Raw genomic sequence first — 22,088 nt, 5'->3', positions numbered from 1 at the left:
GCCGATGATACGGTGGCTGGTAAGGGTCACCACGCCTACACCGCAGCCACGGTAAACCCACCAAGATAATATAGTTTTTTAAAAAACAAGACGGTTATTATTATTGTCAACTTTTTTTTTTTACCGGGGTTTACCGCTACACTAGTTACCGTGACAACCCTACCTGATCGGTTTGCTTTGATCTATTTTGAAAATTCCGATCAAAACCGATAGGGGCGCTATCGGCCGATTACGATCAAATGCCGATCCATCGGTGCATCCCTAGTCTTTCAGCACACTGCCAGGGATGTTGTCTGGACCCGCTGCTTTCCGGGCGTTGATGGTAATGAGTGTCCTCTTCACGCTGGCAACAGACAGGCACAGAGGCTGGTCGTGTGGAGGTGGTGGTGTTTTCTGTGGGCGTGTGTTGTTCTGTGTTTCAAATCATGCAAAGAAGCTGTTCAGGTTGTTGAGCAGAGTGGTGTCGCTCTCACAGCTACGCGCTGCAGGTTTGTAGTCTCTAATAGCCTGGATGCCTTGTCATAGGCTTCGTGCCTCCTTGCTGTCATTGAAGTGGGAGGTTATCTTGTGTGTGTAGTCCTGTTTCGCTTTCCTGATGCCGTGGGACAGGTTTGCTCTTGCTGTTCTCAGGCCCATTTCATCCCCAGCTCTGAAGGCCTTGCCTCTGGCCTTTAGCAGCCTGAGGACATCTCCTGTTTGCCATGGCTTCCGGTTGGCTCGAGTTGTGATACTTTTCACTTGTGTTAAATCATCAATGCATTTGGTGATGTATGAGCTCACCGTATCTGTGCACTCCTCGATGTCTATGATGTTATTGTAGGTAGCTGCTTCCTTGAATATGTCCCAATCAGTTGACCCAAAGCAGTCTTGAAGAGCAGAGGTGGCCTTCTGTGGCCACACTCTTACCTCTTTCATAACCGGTTTGACAACCTTCCCTCTCTGTCTTTATGCTGGCATTAGCATAACAGTGAGGTGATCAGAGGTGCCGATATGGGGGAGGGGAATGGCTTTGTATGCTCCATTTTCCTGTGTGTAGACCAGGTCCAATATGTTATCTCCCCTTGTTGGAAAATGTACATGCTGATGAAACTTTGGGAGAACAGTTTTAAGATCAGCATGGTTAAAGTCTCCTGCGAGGATGATGTAACCGTCTGGGTGTGCTGTTTGTTGCTCACTGATGGCCTGATACAATCCGTTCAGCGCCACATTTCTATCGCTGTTGTTGCTAGATGGAGGTATATAAGTAGCGACCAACAAGATCGAACTTACCTCCCAGGGCAAGTAGAAGGGGCGACACTTCACGATCATGAACTCCGCCAGTGACGAGCAGTGTTTGCGTACTACAGTGGCATCACGACACCACTCGTCACAGATGTAAACACAAACCCCACCACCTCGGATCTTGCCTCCGTCTACAAGAGCCCTGTCGGCTCTGTAGCATGCTAGCTGCTCCAGTTGTATAGCAGAGTCCGGAATGTTGTCATTAAGCCATGTCTCAGTGAAAACTAGCACACAACAGTCACTTACTCTGCGATTCGCTGATCTCAGAAGCCGTATGTTGTCCATTTTATTGTCCAGAGATCATACGTTGGCCAAGAGGATCGATGGTATGGCTGGGTGAGTTGGCTTAGCCTCAAGCCTGACTCGGACACCTCCGCGCTTGCCCCGCTTCCTTGTCCTAGCGCACCGTTTTCGACGTCTCCTTGCCCAGGGAGGGGTAGCAGGCGAGTCCTGTGAGTTGCTAGGCCAGCTAGCAGGCTGTCGCAGAAGTCCTATTTCCCTTAACATCTCAACGTTAGTGTTCAAAACTTGGCAAATCTTGCCTCTCCGAATGTGTAAGAGAGCCTGACGACTGTACACATATTCCGACGTGGACTGGCAAGAAATACTTGCAGAAAGACACTTACTCGACGAACATAATGAAAAATAATTACACCCAACGGTTATGAACTTATTGATTTTGAGCATCTGCCCAATCTAGAGGAAATCACTGGGGCTATCACATTTGACTGTTGCAATTAGGGCTGCACGATATTAGGAAAACCTGCGATATTCGACAACAGTGCTTAATACTGCGATATCGATATTACTCGCGATAAATGAACAAATACTAAAGTATGCAGTGTTGATGTCGTCTGGCGTGTGACGTCTGCTCTGGGTTCAAAGCAAACAAAAACTAATGCATGAATTCCATTACAACATAACATTTTTATTGCAAAAATATGCAGCTGCACCTGCTACTGTATTAGCAGCAAAACAACAAACTGCATGCATGCAGTTTCTCAGTGACTTTAAAACATCACCTCCACCATAAAACTTTTTCTGATGCTCCAAACACAGAAAAACATCCCTTACCAGGGTTTTTTGAATAAATAAAAAAAAATCAGAAAATAAGTTTAAATGTTAAATAATAGTTAACATCACTTAAATGCAACAGCAAATTCTCTCATTGCTACTGAGCATTTTCATTTCATTTCCACTTATGTGGTTCTGATATAAGGCTGTTGCTGTAATTGGGAAGTGAACTGTGCTGGGCCAAACTAGGAGAATATTAAGATTTTCTGAGGGAAAGAGAAAAAACAATTGTCTACCTTTCAGAAGAGGAACTGGCAAAAAACTACATGGAAAATATGTGAAAACGTTTGTTTTTAACCCCAAATTGAACAAGTTTACCTAGATCTTAAAAAGCAGCTCAGATGATGAAACTGCAACTATGATTCTGATAACAAGCTAACAAACTGAACTAGCTTCTCTAAGATAATCGGCTAGCAGAGCTTCTGACTGACAGTTTATGTGCAGCAGCAAATCAACTATCCTGATTAACAAGGTTATAAAAGCTCATAAATGAAAAATCACTTTGATGTGTGGGGGAACTTTTCCAGGCCCTCTTTAGCAGCTCAGGGTGGGACTGGGAGGAGAGTGCTGTAGCCTTTTAGCTGGAAGCTAACCGGAGCATGGGGCTAACATCACCACCCGGTGGAACACTAGCGACATGAAGGTGGGTTGGTTCACCGGCACGTGTCGGAGTCAGCCCGGTAAAAATTATTAACGACACAGAGCGGACTCACGTTCACGTTTGAAAGCAGCGCTGATTCCAGAAACCTCAGCACCAAAGTGCGTTCGTTGCTCTGTGCCAGCATGATGAACAAGGGAATGGCGCCGCTAACTCAGTTTGGGTGTTGCTTTCCATCCTAAGGGTCTACATAGGGGGCGGGCGTATTCAGGGTATCTGCAGGTTTAAGGGAGCCAAATTTAAGACTTTTGAAGACCTTTTTTAAGGCCACTTTGACCAAATTTAAGCTATTTTTAAAATTAAATAAATTTAAGCTATAATTTCCAGCTATTGCCTGGAACCGGTGCTAACCACATCACGAACGTGGGATTAGCCATCCAGTTACCATTAAAATTCCCCATGGCGCAAGCTCCCACTAGCTTAACCAGCTAATGTGCTCATCTAAAAATAGCCCCCTTTCACAACCAACTGAATGTGTACGGTTCCGCTTACGCCAACATCACACACAAAAAATCCTGAACACTAACTAGAAATTCCCAAAGTTTTTATTGAAATAAAAGAATCTTGTTTAGTGGACCTTTGGTAATTTAAGACCTTTGGAAACTGTATTTAAGGATTATTTGTCATTTTTAAGGATTTTTAAGGCCTTAAATTTTGAAAAGCAAATTTAAGACTTTTTAAGGACCCGCAGATACCCTGGTATTACGTGAACGGACCCATCTGATTGGCCGCATATCAGAAGGGCTACATTTGATTGGTCAAATAATACTTGCGCGTAAAAAACAGAGCTGGTTTACAAAAAAATGATGTATGACACGGATGGAAATGTTGAACCAAACATTTTTCGCCGTTTTTGACGTGCTTTGCGATGTGCCTATCGCACGTCCTGTTATCCCAATGACGATAATTTTTCGATATATTGTGCATCCCTAGTTGCAATAAATGTTTTTTCCTGATGTGTACAAACATTAATCTATATGAGTCTAATTGATGAGCAGAGTTGTGATTTTATACCTCCTGTGTGCGGCTGCTTTCCCCCGACTCTGTCAGCAGTTTGATGGGAGTTGAGCGCTGGGACACGGACCCCTCATCATCCCGGTCCTCCTCTGAGTCGTCCTCAGAAGTGCTGGTGATGGCCTCCTCACTGGGAGGAGGAGGAGCGCTGGCTGCAGTCTTCCTCTGGAGGATCGTCTCCTCCTTGCTGCTCTTGCTGTTACAGACGTACAAACACACACAAAAAAAGTATCTAATGAATGTTCGCATTCTTTATTTGGGTACAAAAACATCCAGTAAACGTTAACAAGCACCAGGACCTAATGAGTCAGAGGACTTCTGAGATGCTAGCACTGTCCTCGAGCTCATTTGAGATCAGTCCAAAGGTCTTCACAACAAACATGAAAACCTACATAAAGTCTCTAGTTCATTGGATTGAGGAGCTAGCATTTCACCACGAGCAGCAAGAAAATAGGCTTTTAAACACAAGACCTGAATCCTTTCATGCTGTTTCAAACTGTCAAAAATAAACATGCTGCCCTCAACAGTGAATCAGAACAAAACATTAGTCAGGTCATGCATAAGTACTGCTGAGCTGCAGTAATGCGGATAATTAATTTCCACCAACACAAGAGGCTTTTACACCAATAGGCTGTGTATTTTATTTCCTGGTAATGTTTAGATGCATGACTGTTTATACCAAATATACATGCATTTACAAACGACTCAGTGTGTTCTCGAGCATGAAATAAGGACAGAGCGTTATTTCTGGTTACTTGAGAGCACAAAGACTAATGAAGGTGTGTGGATAAAGGGCATGGTGACATAGTTTTCTCACACACACACACACACACACAATAACATCCAAAGTCCTGACGTAAACATTGTTGAAAAAGCACTGACCCCAGAACTGATTTCCCTGTTTCCTCTGGTTTGCGAACTGTGAAGGGACTTGGATCCACTCCCACGGACTTGGGCATGAATTCCCTTCAAAAGCACAAAGAAAGCTTGTTAGTTGGCATCCTGCTGTATAACAACAATGCAAAGGCAACAAACACTTTGTGCACCGCTGAGCAGAGTTTGAAATTCTACATAAATGTTGAAGAAATCTGCATCATAACAGTGTGTGTGTGTGTGTGTGTGTGTGTATACCTTGCAGAGTTGGTCATGGCAATGCAGAAAGTGTCATCAAAGCAGGTGAGCTCATAAGGTTTGAAGAATTCTGTGTAAATGTCGATACTTTCATCAAAGCGGCTCAATCTCTTCACTTTCACTTTCTTCATCGTGTCGTCACAGGCAACTGAATAAAAGAGACAACATGAAAACAACGCTTGAGATCACTTTTTAAATTTAAATACAGGATATGACCATAAGATTATAAGATCGTGCTACAATTCACACACACACACACACACACACACACACACACACACACACACACACACACACACACACACACACGCACGCACGCACGCACGCACACACGCACACACACACACACACACACACACACACACACACACACACACACACACACACACACACACACACACACACACACACACACACACCTATATTCAGGATGACCAAAGCCATCTTTGTTCCACATAATGCCACCTCAGCATTTTAAATGGTGAGGAACAGGACTCAAATAACGGTAGAAGGAAAAGAAAAACTCCAGAGTGAGGGCGAGATCCTGCCTCAAGAGCAATGTTTTTAAGTCGCTCCTTAAGACTCGCTATTATTCACTGGCTTTTAACACTGACTGATTATTCTTATCCACTCCTGTCTTTAAGCAGTGTTACGTTTGATTTCTTTTACAATGTTTTGTATGTTTTAACATATTATCCACGTTTTACTGTTTTTAATGATGTTGGTATGTTTTTATTTATGTGTGAAGCACTTTGGTTGAAAGTGTTGTGTATAAAGTGCAAGACAAATAAAGGTGGATTGGATTGGAATGGAAGTTTAAATATTTTAGGGTTGGTTCATGAGAACGAGTTTGGGGCAACGCTGGAGGGATGATATTTCTAGTCTTGGGGCCCCACTAGAGGTCTAGCTGAGTTTGTAACCAACTTCTAAAGTTGTGTGTGTGTCAATTCTCCTGTTATAAAACCATTTCAATTGAAACATTCTAGTGATTACCCCAAAATGTTCTGTTATCTGGTTGTTATTGAGCCAGATGTTTCCTTTCGGAGTAAAGGTTCAGCAGGACTCCAGGTCACAGTGACCATGACAAAAGTACCACAAAAGCTAATTTGTCTGCCAAGATGTTTTTCCCCGTCTGGCATGTGTCAGCAATTTGCATGTCCTCCACTTCATGAGTAAGTGGGTGTCAACTCTCCAGCCCCAAAAAGCCCACACTTCAGGAGGATTCTTGCTAACTGTCCAAAGAGCTTCAGATCTGTTAAGCTGTGTGTGAATAACATAATAAACACCCCCGAGTATGTTGATTTCTGATCTCCATTATTTATTTTCGAGTACTTGAGGTAACGAAGAGTGCTGTCATCACCAGAGGAGATGGTGTAAGCGGACTTGGATGAGCAGAAGATGAGTTTAAGTGCGAGCTACCTTGGTATCCTGCAGGTCTCATTTGACTGTAATTGCTGCTGTAGGAGAAATTTGGCATTCAAAAATACAGTTTGAGTCTCCGTGTGATTCTTACATCTCACAGAATACAACCAACTAGAATGAGTCAATAGTTGAGGCTAGGAAGAAGATTAAGGGTGATGCCCAAGCTCATAAATGTGGACTGGGATTAATTTGATCAGCAGCAAATATCCGCCCGTCCACTTTCTGCTGTTTATTTGAGAATAGATAATAGATAACAGATCCAGCTTCTCCTGGGAGACCTCATTGTCCTTCATCCCAGTGGGACATGCCTTGAAAAGCTTCACAGAGAGGCAAACTAACTAGAGAGGTTGCTGCTATAATCCAAGCTCCTCCTGTGGTTGCTAAGATCTTCTAAGGTCCTCTAAGGTTGAGCCTGGGTATCCTATGGTGGAAACTCGTTTTAGATTATGTCATGTTTTTGCTGTCAAATCAATGGTTACCCATACTTTTACTTTGAAATTTAAAGACTAAGTTCACTGTTAAACTGGTTTTTACTTGTTATTTTTAAAATATGATCGGTCACTCTGAGCTTATCATGCAGGCTAAACTAAAAATAGTCTTCTACCCCTATTTCCTGCATTAGCTGTTGATAGAAAATCGACGGGGAAACATTCGGATTTGAAAAGCCATGGAATTTAATGTCATATTGAAAATTAGCACTCATAGACTCACCCATCTAGGATCTCGACGAGGAAAGCGGTTGGTGTTTTAGTGTTCAGGAAACAGCAGGTCACGTCTCGGCTAGTAGAAGCTAAACATTAGCATTAGCAACTCCACAACATGGCAGAACTTATTCAGGCTTTTGTTATTTGTGGAGATAAAACGTCAAATTTGCACAGCAAACTCAGCGGTAGAGTCGTGTAGCTGTTAGCCAATCAGAGGCGAAGTGTCCGAATATCATGGAATAAGACTTCAAAACCTGCTGTCTTCTGCTCCTCTGTTCCGCTAAGTTCTAGTTCCTGAAACAGGAGCGCCAGAGCTTTTTCCACAGGGGTCAACTCACAAGGCATTGATTTATACTAGAGAACACTGCAAATGTACTGAAAAATCAAGTGAGCTTGGTCTTTAAGAACAAAACAAGTAAATATCTGTTGATACCTTCATCATAGGGAACAGGAAGGTAGGACAAGATCCCCTCCGACCACCACAGCGTGTAGCTGACAACATATAAAACAAGATACAATGTGTTAGGAGAAAATTTATACTTACTGATGTGCTTTCTGCTGTCAGTACAGTCTCATCTAGGGCTTTGCTTAACCTAGATTTGAAAATTGGCCTTTCTTGGCCACCTACTGCACCACACCTGAAAACATCCCACTGCTATTCAACGCTGTGCATGAATGAATGCATTTATGATGATTTTCTTTAGTGTGTAGGGTGTGCTACTTATGCCAGTGTGAGAGAAATAGATCAATACTTGGTTTCTAAATGGATTTCAGCGCCAGCCACGTTAATTTCTTGGAATAAAAAGCAAGGTTCCTGGACCCATTGTGCTGACATAAACTAGCGGTTGGTGAAAGAAAATTAGGTCTACTTTTGTGTAAGCGTGAAATCAAATGGAAAGCAAGGAAGATGAATTACACTCTTGTGCACTTACACACATCTGAGAAGCATTTCTGGGTCAAAAGCTGAAACAAAATGTAACCTTGTCTCGTAAAGAAACGGTGTGAACTATTGATGAATTGAAAGAATTTGCATTTAATTAAACCTTGTACAAAGACCTTTTTTTTAATTGACACAGAAAAAAATTCCTAAAAATAAAATTTCCAGATTTCCAGATTGTGTACTTTTACATTGAGTCTGAAGTACTGTCTTTTTTTCCCTGACACCATCAGATTGCAGCATCCATCCATTCTCATCCGCTTATATGGGGTTGGTTCACGGGGGCAGCAGCCTAAGAAGAGAGGCCCAGCCTTCCCTCTCACTTGCCACTTCAGCCGCTTGTATCTCATTCTTTTGGTAACTACCCAAAGCTCATGACCATAGGTGAGGGTAGAAACGTAGATCGACCGGTAAATTGAGAGCTTCGCCTTCTGGCTCAGCTCTCTCTTCACCACGACAGATCGGTACAACGCCAGCATCACTGCATGTGCAGCACCAATCCGCCTATCGATCTCAAGCTCCATCTTTCCCTCACGCATCTTGTCAAATTGCAGCAGTGGAGTGGAATTTCCTTTAATCCCTTCACAATAAAAGCTCTTGTGAAAAGCACCACGTGTTTATTAAACTATTTTCGTAACAGTATTATTAGCTATGTGGTCATTTACTTCACTGCAATGATTTCAATATGTGACAAAGGGAAGCAAAAGGATGAATGATATAACCCCAACAAACCATTATCATCAATAGTATTAATAATAAGAGCTCATGAATCCACTTTAGCCAAGACAGCACTTGGATAATTCATTAGCCCACCGAACACTAATCCCTTTCTCCAAACTGAGACCATTGAATGGACTATCTATTAGTATCACAATCTACCACTTCGAAAGATTTTAACTTTTCAAGTCAGTCCATCTGGATAAACTATTTCATAATATTTAATATTCCCAGAGGAAAATTAAATGTTTTAACTAATATTCTTCCAAGCAATAATCACAGAATATTAGTAACCAGGGTGTGTGTGTGTGTGTGTGTGTGTGTGTGTTGTAATGCACCTTGGGGGGGGGGGGGGGGTTTCTAGGATTCCAAAAGGTGACACATAAAATACAGATGTAGTGGAATACATTTGTTAATTATGAGCCAATAAGATGTGATGATTCCATATATGATCTTATTGGTCATAATTAACAAATGTATTCCACTACACAGATCAATTTACATTTCAATGACACAAGTGGGTGAGATTATATCATAATCAGGATGAAACACTAAAAAAAAAAAAGAGCCAGAAGTCTCATTCGATACAGGATTCAAATCTTGTCACTGAATTGTAAAATTGTTTTATGGTAAATGGTAAATGGCTTGTATTTGATATAGCGCCTTCTAGAGTTCTTGAAACCCCCCAAGGTGCTTTACAACACAATCAGTCATTCACCCATTCACACACATTCACACACTGGTGGGGATGAGCTACGATGTAGCCACAGCTGCCCTGGGGTGCACTGACAGAGGCGAGGCTGCCGAGCACAGGCGCCACCGGTCCCTCCGACCATCACCAGCAGGAAACGTGGGTTAAGTGTCTTGCCCAAGGACACAACGACAGCGACAGACTGAGCGGGGCTCGAACCTGCAACCTTCCGATTACGGGGCGAGCACTTAACTCCTGTTCCACCATCGCCCCAATTTTTATAAATTCTGCATAATGACATCATCCAATTCTCATTCAATTGGCCTCAACAAAAGTATTTTTATTGTACATCTTAATCATCTGAAAAGTTGCTGTTCTTCAGCCCTATTCATTCATTCATTCATTCATTCACTCATTCATTCATGTGTCCGGCAGCCTCCTGGGTGATCTGGGGGAAAGCCACATCCAGGATGAGAATCTTGTAGGAGTTCAGACATCCAGTCACATTGTTGGACTCTGCCGTCTGTCTGACTGAATTCGGTCAAAGCTTTATCTTGAAAGATCAATAACCAAATGCCAAAACTGCCATAAAAAGTTCCACCAATGTAACTATCATAGTGCAGCATTTGGAACTTTTGTTGGTAGAAAAGAATGCACTCACTTAGCCTTCAGCAAAAAGTTTTTATTCCCATCACTCTTTGTCTGCATTCTTTAAAAAAAAACTATATTTAAAATAATTAGTTTTGCAAACCTATCAGATGCTTTCTGCAGAAGATCCTTTCGATATTTTTTCTTTCTTTTTTTTTTGTCCAATGACCTTGCAAAGTTTGGAAAAAAAAAACAAATGCAACAATTTCTTTGAAAATCCTGAAGATTTCTCCTTGTGTTGCCTTGTTGTGTCCATCCGAACTGTGTTTTTAAGCTGCAGACCGTTCAGTGGCTTTACAACGGCGGTGATCAACACCATAAACTCAGGCTGTAGTGGCAGCGGGTCATGAAGCTCACACTTTGGAGGCCAAAACTCTGTGAACCTTAATTTCACCCAAATGGACGAATGAGAAAAGTAATAAAAATCCACCTAGGCAACCATCTGCACTGCCTCAGCATTCATGTCAGGTGTAAACAAAAATGATTTCATACAAAAAAAATTCTGATTGAGGTGTTTGCAAACAGGTTTAAATACAATTCAGTTATAGAAGGTTGAGAGCAGTTTTATAAGTAGTTATCCATTAGAAAGAGTGTGTTTGTACCTGCGTCTTCTGTTGGGGAGGGCCATGGTGCTCCTCTGGTGCAGGTAAAAGTCAGTAGGCAGCTCCCACAGGTGAGGTCGACATTCCAATGGCTGGTAAACCTGCAGGAACAAATTTATGGCATCCTGTCTGTCAGCGTCTGGAAAAAATAAAAATAAAATGAACATACTAGTAAATGTCAAACTCATTATGTATAATTAAGATCATCAAACACTATTTTTTAAACTTGCTTGGATTCTAACAATTAATTTTCCTTATTTTTCCTCATTGTTCTAATTAACACCAAGACATTATAGATTTTCATCATTTTTTTCTACTTCAGCTATGAAAAAAGTCCAGAAAAATGCTGAAAAGATAGACATGAAAAATAAGGTTGTTGTTCACAGATCTCACATCAGGAGCAGCAGCTACCAAGTTTTTTCTTTAATAATCTTAAATCCACCTCCAGCTGATCATTTTAAACCAATATGCATGTCTAAAATAGGTCAAAATGTTAATTTAGCATAAAACTTTAGAAATTGACTGTTATGCAGATTCTACTAAGAAATCCCAGTTGTATGAAAGACATTATGCATTATTTCATACAATCAGAAAAATAGATTTGTGGAAAAAATATATAGTTTTCACCTGTTTTATTATCTTCTCAGTCCTAGAAACAGCTTGTTTGATTATAGAAGAGCTCTGCAGTATCTAGAAGACGGTGTGTGAAAATCCCCAAAAAACATTTACAAAGGTTTAATAAATATGGATATCAAAGTACAATAAATTATGTTTAATTTTTGCCTTTTCTGCATGATCAACATAAGTCTAGTTTAAATAATTGCATTGAATAAACATCAACTCATTTATTTTAAGAGTTCAATTAAATATCAAAATGAGCCAAAAGTCTAGGTTACTTGAAATAAAACTATTGAATGCTTTTAGACTTGGTGAAGATGGCTTGCAAAAGTTCTAACTGAACATCAAAATAGAGAAGAAAGTATATTTTAGTGACTTTATGGTTGCTTTTTGGTGAATTTCACCCACAACTGGGCTTAAGGATGGTAGAAAAAGAAGAAAACATCCAACAGCGTGAACAAAAAGCCTTGCTGCTGAACATGCCCCACAGTGGACCCATCTGTCTTCTGATGGCTACTTCCAGCAGGATAATACATCACAAAGCTCAAATCATCACAAACTGGCTCCTTTATCGTAAGAGAGTTAAAGACCTGTAGGATGTGGTGGAACAGGAAATTCACGATAAAGATAATAAATCAGCAGCAACTGCTTGATGCTTCCAAGCCAATATGGACCAAATGTCAAAAAAATACCAAGTTATAACCATTTTTAGCACTGCGTGAGTAAAACTAGTTGTCTAAAACCAACCGAGCTAAATATTTACATGATAATTAAAAGTACACTAAATGAACCGTAATTAAAGCAACAGAGAAACAGACCTGTGAAAACTCTCCGTACCACCTGACTGAGATCAGTTTGGCTGGGAGACAATCCCTTTGAGTGTGTGTTGGCTCTGCATGGCACGTGTTTTGCACGATGCCAAGTGTGGTGTCATTTAATTCACTGTCCAATCGTGCTGCCACGTGTCTGCTGCTGTGGCGGTGACGCTGGGTAATTAGAAGCTAATTTCAGGTCCATTAAAGCATGCCACAAAGCTTTTCTCTCTGGATAATTCTCAGCCTGATATTCATTAAGTAAATTTGTGAAGAGTTGGGGACGACCCGTAAACATCACATGCATCCATGGCAGAGGTCAAAAATCCATGAAGATGACATTCATGTATTTTCTAATCAGAGTAAGAAGTCTAAGAAATGTATTTGAGCCTTGAACATGAAGGTTTGCAACAGTTATGCCAGCGTGATGTTTGTGCTCCTGAAATAAAACGATGAGTCAATAACCGGCCGTCAGCGTTCTTGGAAATGACATAAAAGCAGGTGCAGTTAAAAGCTATATGGAAAATGTTTCTTTTCAAGAAATGCATTTAGACAAGTTATTCAAATAATAACAGGCTTCGTAATCATAACTGAGCCGATTGTTTGCTGCCAGTTTCTAACAAAACACTGACTAACAATAACAAGTAGTCATCATAATCACACGCTATTTAGACCCCATAAAATCACTGGACTCGGTGGACTTGTATAATGCGTGACCATTTATCACACGTCGTAAAAGCCCCGAACCTCAAAACAGCACAAAAGTTCAGATCATCCCTACTTTTTTTAGACCTCGCTGCCAACCCGTAAAATAGTTGTGTAATATTTTAAAATTATATTCGCCAATATTTTGTCGAGCTCATTCAAAGTTTTGCCTCTAGACTGTTTTTGAGCTTATTTGGATCAGTGTCAGGCATTACAAAACTAGCTACTGCAAATGAATAGTATCTAAATTTAACACGATGAGTACATCTGTATGACCAGTGACTCTCATCATATTTACCGAATTAGAAACTGAATACACTACTTAAATAATTGCCTCTGAATGTGTTATTTTTTACTTCTTTAGAATTTCTAGGACACATGTTGTCACTGAGCAAAATAAATAAAGTACTTTCAGTGCCTAAATCTTAGTTTCTTTGAGAGCAACGGAAGTAATTTTGGATTAGAAACATAGAAGTGAATTAAATATGTAATATTTTGCCAAACACCTTGCAGTGTCACTATTAATTCAAGTGTGATCTGCCTTTTATAAGTACTAAATATATAATCAGACTCCATGCAGAAGCTTAGCTGCAACAACAAAACTGAGGAGATGTGATTGGACAAAAAGCCTCAAACAACTTGAGACAGTTCTCCACACCTTCATCTCCTCACGCTTAGACTACTGTAACTCTCTTTTCACGTGTCTGAGCAGAACCTCCCTGAACCGTCTACAGGTGGTTCAGAACGCCTGTGCTCGGCTTCTGACCAAGTCCTCCAAACACACCCACATCACCCCGCTTCTCCTCCAGCTTCACTGGCTGCCAGTCAACTTCAGGGTTCATTTCTGTCTCTGCACGAATATCAAACTGTCTCTCTGACATATCAAAATGGATGAAATCCCACCATCTCCAACTCAACCTCTCTAAAACTGAACTACTTGTCATCCCAGCAAAACCATCCACACAGCACAATATCTCAATCCAAAATGACTTCCTATCTCTGGCTCCTTCAAAGGCAGTTCGAAATCTGGGCCTTGTGATTGATGAACACCTGGCCTTTAAAGATCATGTTGCCTCTGTTGCTCGTTCATGATGCTTTGCGCTGTATAACATACGAAAGATCAGACCATACCTAACACAACATGCCACCCAGCTCCTGGTGCAATCTACTGTCATCTCCCACCTCGATTACTGCAATGCCCTTCTAACTGGTCTTCCAGGCTGTACTGTGAGTCCTCTTCAAATGTTCCAGAACGCAGCGGCGCGTCTGGTCTTCAATCAGCCTAAAAGAGCACACGCCACCCCTCTGTTCATTGAGCTCCACTGGCTACCGCTAGCAGCACGCATCAAATTCAAATTGCTAACACTAGCATACAAAGTCCGAAATGGGACGGCTCCCATCTACCTGAATCCTCTTGCAAAGGCTTACGTCTCGGCACGGCCGCTCCGGTCATCACAGGATCGTCGGCTAGCAGTGCCTACACCACACTCAGGACAATCCAGACACTTCTCATGCATCGTTCCACAAATGTGGAATGACCTACCAAGCACTACCAGAACAGCGGCTTCCTTTTCAATTTTGAAGAAACTCCCGAAGACCCTGCTCTTCAGAGAGCATCTTCTTAACTAGCACCCTCCCTGCACCCGTCCCCCCCTCTACCGTCCACTCCTTGTTCCCTCCTCTCCATGACTGATGTCAATGTTGTTGTTATTGTTGTTGTTAGCCTCAAGGGCAACATGCCGATTATCACTTGTAAGTCGCTTTGGACAAAAGCGTCTGCTAAATACATAAACATAAACATTTCAAGATCCTGGTTCTGGTCTATAGGGCCTTACATGGACAAGCACCATCTTACACTGGTGATCTTCTTGGTGCCTACACCTCCAGCAGGTCCCTGAGGTCCACTGATCAAAGCCTACTGGTTGTGCAGCACCAGGCTAAAGACCAAAGATGACAGATCATTTGCTGCTGTGGCCCCCAGACTCTGGAACTCTCTCCCCCTGAGCCTGAGATCAGTGGACTCAGTGGTCTCCTTTAAAAAGCAGCTGAAGACTCACTTGTTCAAGCTGGCTTTTGTATGACCTTCTTCATCACTCTCTCTTTATTCTGCTCTCCCCACCTATTCCACCTTCCTCAGGATCCACTGATCTTCTTCTTCTCAAAAGTTCCTAAACTACAATCATGAGTAGATGAGCACAGAATGTGTTCACTTGTTTGCAGACATTTTGACAGCAGAAATCAGTCTGGAGACACAGAACAGAAGCAAACTTGGTCAGCCACTTCCCATCAGCGTGGATGATTTAGGTCAGGAGAGTGAAGATCAGAGAGGATGGAGCTCTCTGCTGTGTAGGAGTGCCTCCTGATAGTTTCACAGTGGTGAAACAAATCAATCCAACTGCAATGACCCTTTTTTTCTTTAATAGTGAGGGAAAATCAAAAAAAATCTAACACTCGAAGTGGCCCTGGAGTTATGTGGGTCAAGTAGTTTAGCACCATTTTCTCTGTTACATAACTTTTCTCCTGATTTCTCTGAACCCAGTAGTGAATATTAAAAAAAGCTTTGTAAACTTGTTATATCATAGATATGCAGCTGTCTAATGAGAGACCGGGGGGGGGGTCGTTTATGAAAAACTAAGTTAATATATGAGAACTCTGACGTCATCGGTGTCAGTGACTGATTAGCAATTACATCCTGGTTGAAAATACGTTCGTATTCCTCTAGGTAACAATATAGAGCACTAAATGATCTAAAACATGCTTCCCAAGCAGTGAACAAGAAAAGCAAGACCTAGGCTTAAAAATCAACTCTCAATTTGTGAAATTTTAATTTCCTTTTAATGCTATAATTAAAAAAAGGAAAACACATTTGATGCAACTTTTTATGGCAGGGGGGTCTGTCTGGGTGAAGTGCAGTCGGTTTTTGTTGCAGCTACTCCAGTTTGTCCCACAGTGAGATTATTGATTCCTTATATATAATAGAACTGATAAGAGTGTTTTTGGCCTTTCACCTCACAGCAACTGAAAATGTCTCTAATCCCGCTGAACAATGGAAAACAAATGAATGTGCAAATCGGGGGAACGTGGAGTACTGGGATGAAATTTTGGTCAGCTCTGAAGTTTCTATGGTTACCATCCTTCACTGTGTATCCTTTTGTTGGGGGGGGGGGGGGTCTTTCCACTTCAAAATATCAAATAAAACATAAAAAAATACCATATCTGCAGCACGTCTAACAGCACGATTCGCCACGGGCAAATTATTTGAGCAATGAGTTTATTTGTCAGGATGTGGCGTGCAGTGGGCGATATGTCGTCTCCACGGCAACCAGAAACATGAAAGCTGACGAATAAATCTGAATAATAAACCCCTGAATAGTTCATGTCTGAATCCATTTTGTATAAATTTGATTGAGAAGACAGGAATGTTGATGTCCATGTGTGTTTCTGTGGAGATCTAACCTGAAAAAGCATTACTGTAGTACCGAGACAACGTCTGCATGATGTCTTTGGAGTGCTGCGTCCATGGTGCGATCTTGCGGTAAGTCTTCACCCTGTGGACCAACTGAGAGCCTCCATACTGCAAAGACAAAGTGTCTCCGTGGTCCTCGTACAGCTCCTCAAACAACCTGAACCACACGGAGAAAAACATGGTTATAAACTTTGTGTCAAACAGGAAATAATGAATTGTTTTTTGCAATTTGGTGACAAATTTGCCAAGACTTTAACTGACAAATCTTTTAAAGGCACACTCTGCAGTTTTGGCTTGCATTTAGCACCTCCTAGTGTCCATTTAGTAGAACAAAAAACTAAACTTATCTCCTCGCTGTGCTTTTATCTTTTTACCACCTTATTTGAACAGCTGAAATGTCTCCTCAGCCTTCATTAGTGTCTACAGGAGCAGTTCACCACTAAATCAAACAAATCAGCTGTGATCATGATCTAAAACATGCAGGAAACGTGCTGGAACCAAACTGTTGCGCCATGCATGTCAGCTCTATTTTTTTCTAAGTCTAACAGGTGGTGGCCTGCTACTCTGAAGTTGTAAGTGCAATTATCTGGCCAGAGGGCGGTGGGGGTCTGACTGACTTTTCATTGACCCAGAAAAGGGTCGTTTTAGCAAATACTGGTTAAAGAAAATGATTTAAAATTAGGAAAAGTTGCAAAGTATGCATTTAAATTATATTTATTGAATATCTTACTGTTAAAACCACCAAATAGTTCCCGAGCACAGCCACAGCTGCAGCTCACCGCTCCCGACGGGGATGGGTCAAATGCAGAGATGAATTTCACCATTGTGTGATGGCTTATGGGACTTAAACTTTACTTATATTCTAAATACGAATAAATTAAAGGGGACATATTTGACAACAAACATATGGCACCTTCTACTTTTAATAATTAGACAATAACTTTAAAAAATGAAACATACAAAATAAACAGGTGAATACTTGACTAACTACTTGAGCTTTACCTGACACAGTCAGTATCGAACTGTAGTTTGGGCTTGTCGATCATTCCCAGTGCATAAAGCTGATAAGCAAGTGCACATTTCCCCACCATGAACTGGGCTGTATTGGTTCGGTCCAAACAATCCACACAGTTGGTCCTCAACACACCGGTCTGTAACAGCAGGGATTTAATTAACTAGCAGACGCAAACAGACTAAATGTGAACTGGAACCTTTAAATGTTTGTTTTACATCTAAAGTACAAAAAATAACCCTAAAATAAAGCTAAATAGCATTGCTGCAAATGTTGTTTAAGAGCAAGTCGCCCCCAAATCAAAACTCTTTTTGTTGATAAACTATATAAATGAGTGTCTAATCGTGTTGTAGACACGCGTAGTCAATAATTTGGCACTTTAGTGCATCTTAATTAAACTTTAAACATTCTGCCTAAAACCGTCAATGTTACGTCCTCTTCTGGTACAAAATCTGCACTGCATTTGAATTGAAATCTTCCATCGCTATTGGCTAAGAGGTACATCATTATGTTAGCTGGTACATTATGTTGTCACAGTGTTGTGTGTGTGTGTGTGTGTGTGTGTGTGTGTGTGTGTGTGTGTGTGTGTGTGTGTGTGTGCGTGCGTGCGTGTGTGTGTGTGTGTGTGTGTGTATTTGGTAGCGGCTCCACCCTCTTGGGTCTACCAGCCAATAGCATTTGTTGTATTTTTAAAACAGGAAGTTGGAGTGGAGTAAGACTCTGTTAGGGGTTGACTTGCTCTTTAAAATAAACTGTTACTAAAAGTGCTGAAGTATTTTTTTTTAATTAAAATAGACCCCAAAAAATATATAAAACTCAAAAATAAAATAAATGTCAATTAAATAACAGCCAAACACACAAATCCCACTAAACTTTGACAATACTTTGTCCAAATTTCACAGCTACACTAAAACAGATGAACGTTTCTGAACAGATAAACTAAAGAAGTTTTCTTGGCTTAGAATTAATAAAACTTTGAAAACAAAAAGAGAGCAGACATTACATTTGTTTGTTATAGTTAATTTCGTTTTTGGCTATCCTTCCTTTTTCTTCAAAAAAAAAAAAAAACCTGCAACACACATTTCCTATTAACCTTGGGTCATTGTCACCTACCTGCAGCCTTCCTCTTGATGTAACTTGTCCACCAACATCTCGCCACCTACAAAAATCACATTAAACTTCACCAGATAAACAAAATGACTAAAGAAAAATGACATAGGTCACATAACGATTGTGATCCAGGCTATTAGAAAAGCCAAAAACATTCATCAGACAAACCGAGTAGATGAGTAAGGTGCAACTCTAGCAACATTTTTGTGAAAATTTTGACTAATTTCCAAAGTGCAAAAAGAAATTATATTTGTGTAGTGTTATTCCACTTCTATTCACTTGTTAAAAAACAAATAAAAGCTGATTTTAGGAGATGTGTTTAAAAGCAAAGTACATGTACTCCATGAACCTGGTTAAAGTGAGTTAACGTGTGGTGAAGGCTTCAGGTGCCGTGTTATTATACTATTTTTTATTCATACACATAAATGCTTCAGATGGTTGAGTCTGAATGGGAGAAGTGGCTGGGTGCATGAATGTGCATAACTAAGAATGTAATGTAAAAGAAAGGGTTATAAATATTGGCTGTAGGGTTACGTAACAGAACGGTAATAAGGAATGAAACTGATTAAAGTATGCAGACAGTGGAGGAGCCGAACTCAAAGCACACAGACGACAATCGAATCAGCTCATTAGCAGAATTTTCTCCACGATAAAGCTGCCATCATTATTTTCATTAATAATTTACGAGGGCAGCTTCAAACTTGGGATTTGTTCATAAGAGTTATTCTACAGAAAGAATAAGGCACTCACTCAAAAATTAACTTCGTATGAGAAAGATGTTTTTTGGGGGGGGGAGGGGGGGTGATCTAACACATGATTCATTTTCACCTTTCATAGGGCAGAACAAACAAACTTACCTGTCGTCTGGTCTGAGGGTGTGACAGTAGAAGTCTGTGCGATTAATGAAGAAGCCCGTTCGCTTGACCACATTCTCTGCTATCATGCTCAATCGGTCCAAAACGTTGCATAATTTACTAAAAAGCAAAGAGAAATTGGAAAGCTACCAATATATTCTCTAAATAATTGTGTGTGTGTGGTTGTGGATTTACCGTTTGACACACTGAAGAAGAAAGAAGAAAATATCATTTCTCTAGCGCCTCTCAAGATAAAAATCACGAGACGCTTCACAAAAACAAAAAATGTAAATATATAAAAAAGAATTTAGAAAATAGTTTAAAATATATTTAAAATGAAATCAAATACTGACAATTGTAATTAAAAAAATGTAAAGAAAGAGAGAGAGTGAACAGGAAAGAGGGAAATCAGTGGATCCTGAGGAAGGTGGAATAGGTGGGGGGAGCAGAATAAAGAGAGAGTGGTGAAGAAGGTCATACAAAAGCCAGCTTGAACAGGTGAGTCTTCAGCTGCTTTTAAAGGAGACCACTGAGTGAAGGCATTTGAGCTAAGCTAGCCTTTCAACACAGCAACAACCTACCCATGGCCTCTTCTTGAGCCAGCTGATGTCAGTTTCTGACAGTAATTCTGAATATCCTAAACATTTCTATGCACCTCTTTGACACATCATTACAGCTGGAGTATTCAAGGCTCTTTTGATAAAGACACTTAAATAAGAGTGAATTGCCACTTAAAATGTTCTAAAGGAATGATGAGGTGCGTTAAGAGTCTTACTGTTGTGACTGAAAAGAGATCGGTGACGAGGCTTAAATGCATTACTTCATACAATTTTATACAACAAGAGGAGATCTGGTGACAGGTTCTGGTGGGAGACCATGTGAGCCCAGATTGGGAATCACTGCACGAGAGGAAAACATGAGCAGATGGTAGTCAAGAGCACTGAGACAGCTATTGCCACGCAGTTAGTGAGAAATGAGACTTTAAAGAGACAATGTGTAGTTTGCACCATTAATTTCTGGAAATATCCATCAAAATGTTGTTGAAAATGAATGAAATGACACCCAGTTGTTGAAATATATTGGCCGCTTCATAACATATAATCATAAAAATCAGGCTTAAACTTCATGGGAGCGGGTCTAAGTCTCTGGCAGACGCCATACTAGATGCCATGTTTCTTCTATGGGAGCCCATGAGGACAAAATGCATTTCCTGATTTGTCACAAACGGTTACAAAACTTTCTCCATTCTTAAATGTTGTTTTACACATTTACCACTTCAATTGTTGCCAGTGATGAAAGGACGTCTGGTGTGCATGTTATTTTCCCCAGGGCTTTTTGACCCTAATGGGCATCTGTTGGTAAAATCTTACTCCAATACAAAAATACTGCTCGCTTGCAACATTTTAGGTATGTACTGCCCCCTATCGCCAGGAAAAATACACACTGTCACTTTAAGGCTTACAAAGAGGTAAGATTTTTCTTTTCAGGATGTAAAACACAAGACATCATCATTATTAACATTATGGTATATCTGATACCTATGGAGTTATTGTATGCAAATGATTTGGTTAAGTCTTTCAACAAACTGCCCATTTTAAAATGCTATAGTGGTCAGTTAATAATTTACTTATAAATCAGCAGGAAATATACACATTTCTTAATATGTTGCTTTAAAATGACTTATTAATGTCTGGAATCTGACGATGAAAAGTGCTACATTGATGAAAGATGTCATTGCCTCATTTGCTCCCACCTCTTGGTATAACGGGCCATGTCCCAGGCGATGTAGTCAATGCGATGTTCTGGAGGGAGAAACTGGTTGAGGTTTATCACAGCGGGGTACAGCTCTTCACTCAGGATCTTCTCATGCTTCCTTTTTTCGCGTTTCTGTGCAACAACAAAGAGATGCATGAATGGCCACTGCTATCATCAGGGAGCCACGCAAAGATTATATTTGGGTGGGTATAATTCACTTTAGGATGCATGAAGATCCTTTGATATTAGGAGCAGATGTAGACGTTTTTATGTTTTCACCAAGATTTATTCAGGTCTTCACCGCAGTAACCTCAAATGAGGACAAAAGCTACAAGGACCAGTTTACAGGCTCTGAGTTAAGTCTGTTTTAGGCTTAGGGCAAAACAAAAACCAAGAAAATAGGCTGCTGAGAAATCGATTTTGGTGAAATTTTAGGAAAATATATCCTCACACTCTACTGCATGTCCGTATTGTACATCAGGAATCTGAAAAGGATTTTTCAGCTCCTATTTATAGATCACCCTGTCACTCTCCTATAATCAGAACTAAAAACTGGGCAGCAATTTATCATGTTTGGGGACACCAATTCAAAAGCACACAGTAGGAATGGGTGATGTCTGTTCAGGTTAGGTTTAAACCCACCTGTTCTGCAAGCAAAAATGATGGCAAGCTTTATGCTAATAACTTTTAAATCCAATTTTTTAACTTTCATGAATTCATCGGCCTTTGATAAAAGTGTCCTATGCTACACCTCCTGCACTCTAACTGCTCAGCCTTTTTCTTACTTCTAATTTTATTTGTGTATTTACATTTGATCTAACTATCTGTGTATATTAAATATGATTTAGAAATCTGTTATTTTATGTTGTCACACTGA

General features: G+C 40.5%; 1 protein-coding gene across 3 annotated transcripts in view; it reads right to left on the bottom strand.

Moving 5' to 3' along the window:
• Positions 1-22,088, bottom strand: part of fig4a (FIG4 phosphoinositide 5-phosphatase a) — a 70,409-nt gene that overhangs the window by 22,432 nt on the left and 25,889 nt on the right. For all 3 annotated transcript variants that reach the window (XR_011515987.1, XM_015947355.3, XM_054747967.2), the window contains 10 exons: positions 21,210-21,343; positions 19,460-19,576; positions 18,606-18,651; positions 17,483-17,631; positions 16,471-16,637; positions 10,880-11,018; positions 7,718-7,776; positions 5,159-5,306; positions 4,910-4,993; positions 4,028-4,223 (listed from right to left, as the gene is read on the bottom strand). Coding sequence is in view for 2 of the 3 variants with exons in the window: in XM_015947355.3 (XP_015802841.3) it covers positions 4,028-4,223; positions 4,910-4,993; positions 5,159-5,306; positions 7,718-7,776; positions 10,880-11,018; positions 16,471-16,637; positions 17,483-17,631; positions 18,606-18,651; positions 19,460-19,576; positions 21,210-21,343 (1,239 nt within the window). In the remaining variant the exon portion in view is untranslated. The remainder of the gene's footprint in view (positions 1-4,027; positions 4,224-4,909; positions 4,994-5,158; positions 5,307-7,717; positions 7,777-10,879; positions 11,019-16,470; positions 16,638-17,482; positions 17,632-18,605; positions 18,652-19,459; positions 19,577-21,209; positions 21,344-22,088) is intronic.

The sequence above is a fragment of the Nothobranchius furzeri genome, chromosome 2 (assembly GCF_043380555.1).
Source record: "Nothobranchius furzeri strain GRZ-AD chromosome 2, NfurGRZ-RIMD1, whole genome shotgun sequence".
NCBI classification, from domain to species: domain Eukaryota; kingdom Metazoa; phylum Chordata; class Actinopteri; order Cyprinodontiformes; family Nothobranchiidae; genus Nothobranchius; species Nothobranchius furzeri.
The sequence above is the reverse complement of the archived record's forward strand: the minus strand, read 5'-3'. Positions and strand labels throughout refer to the sequence as shown.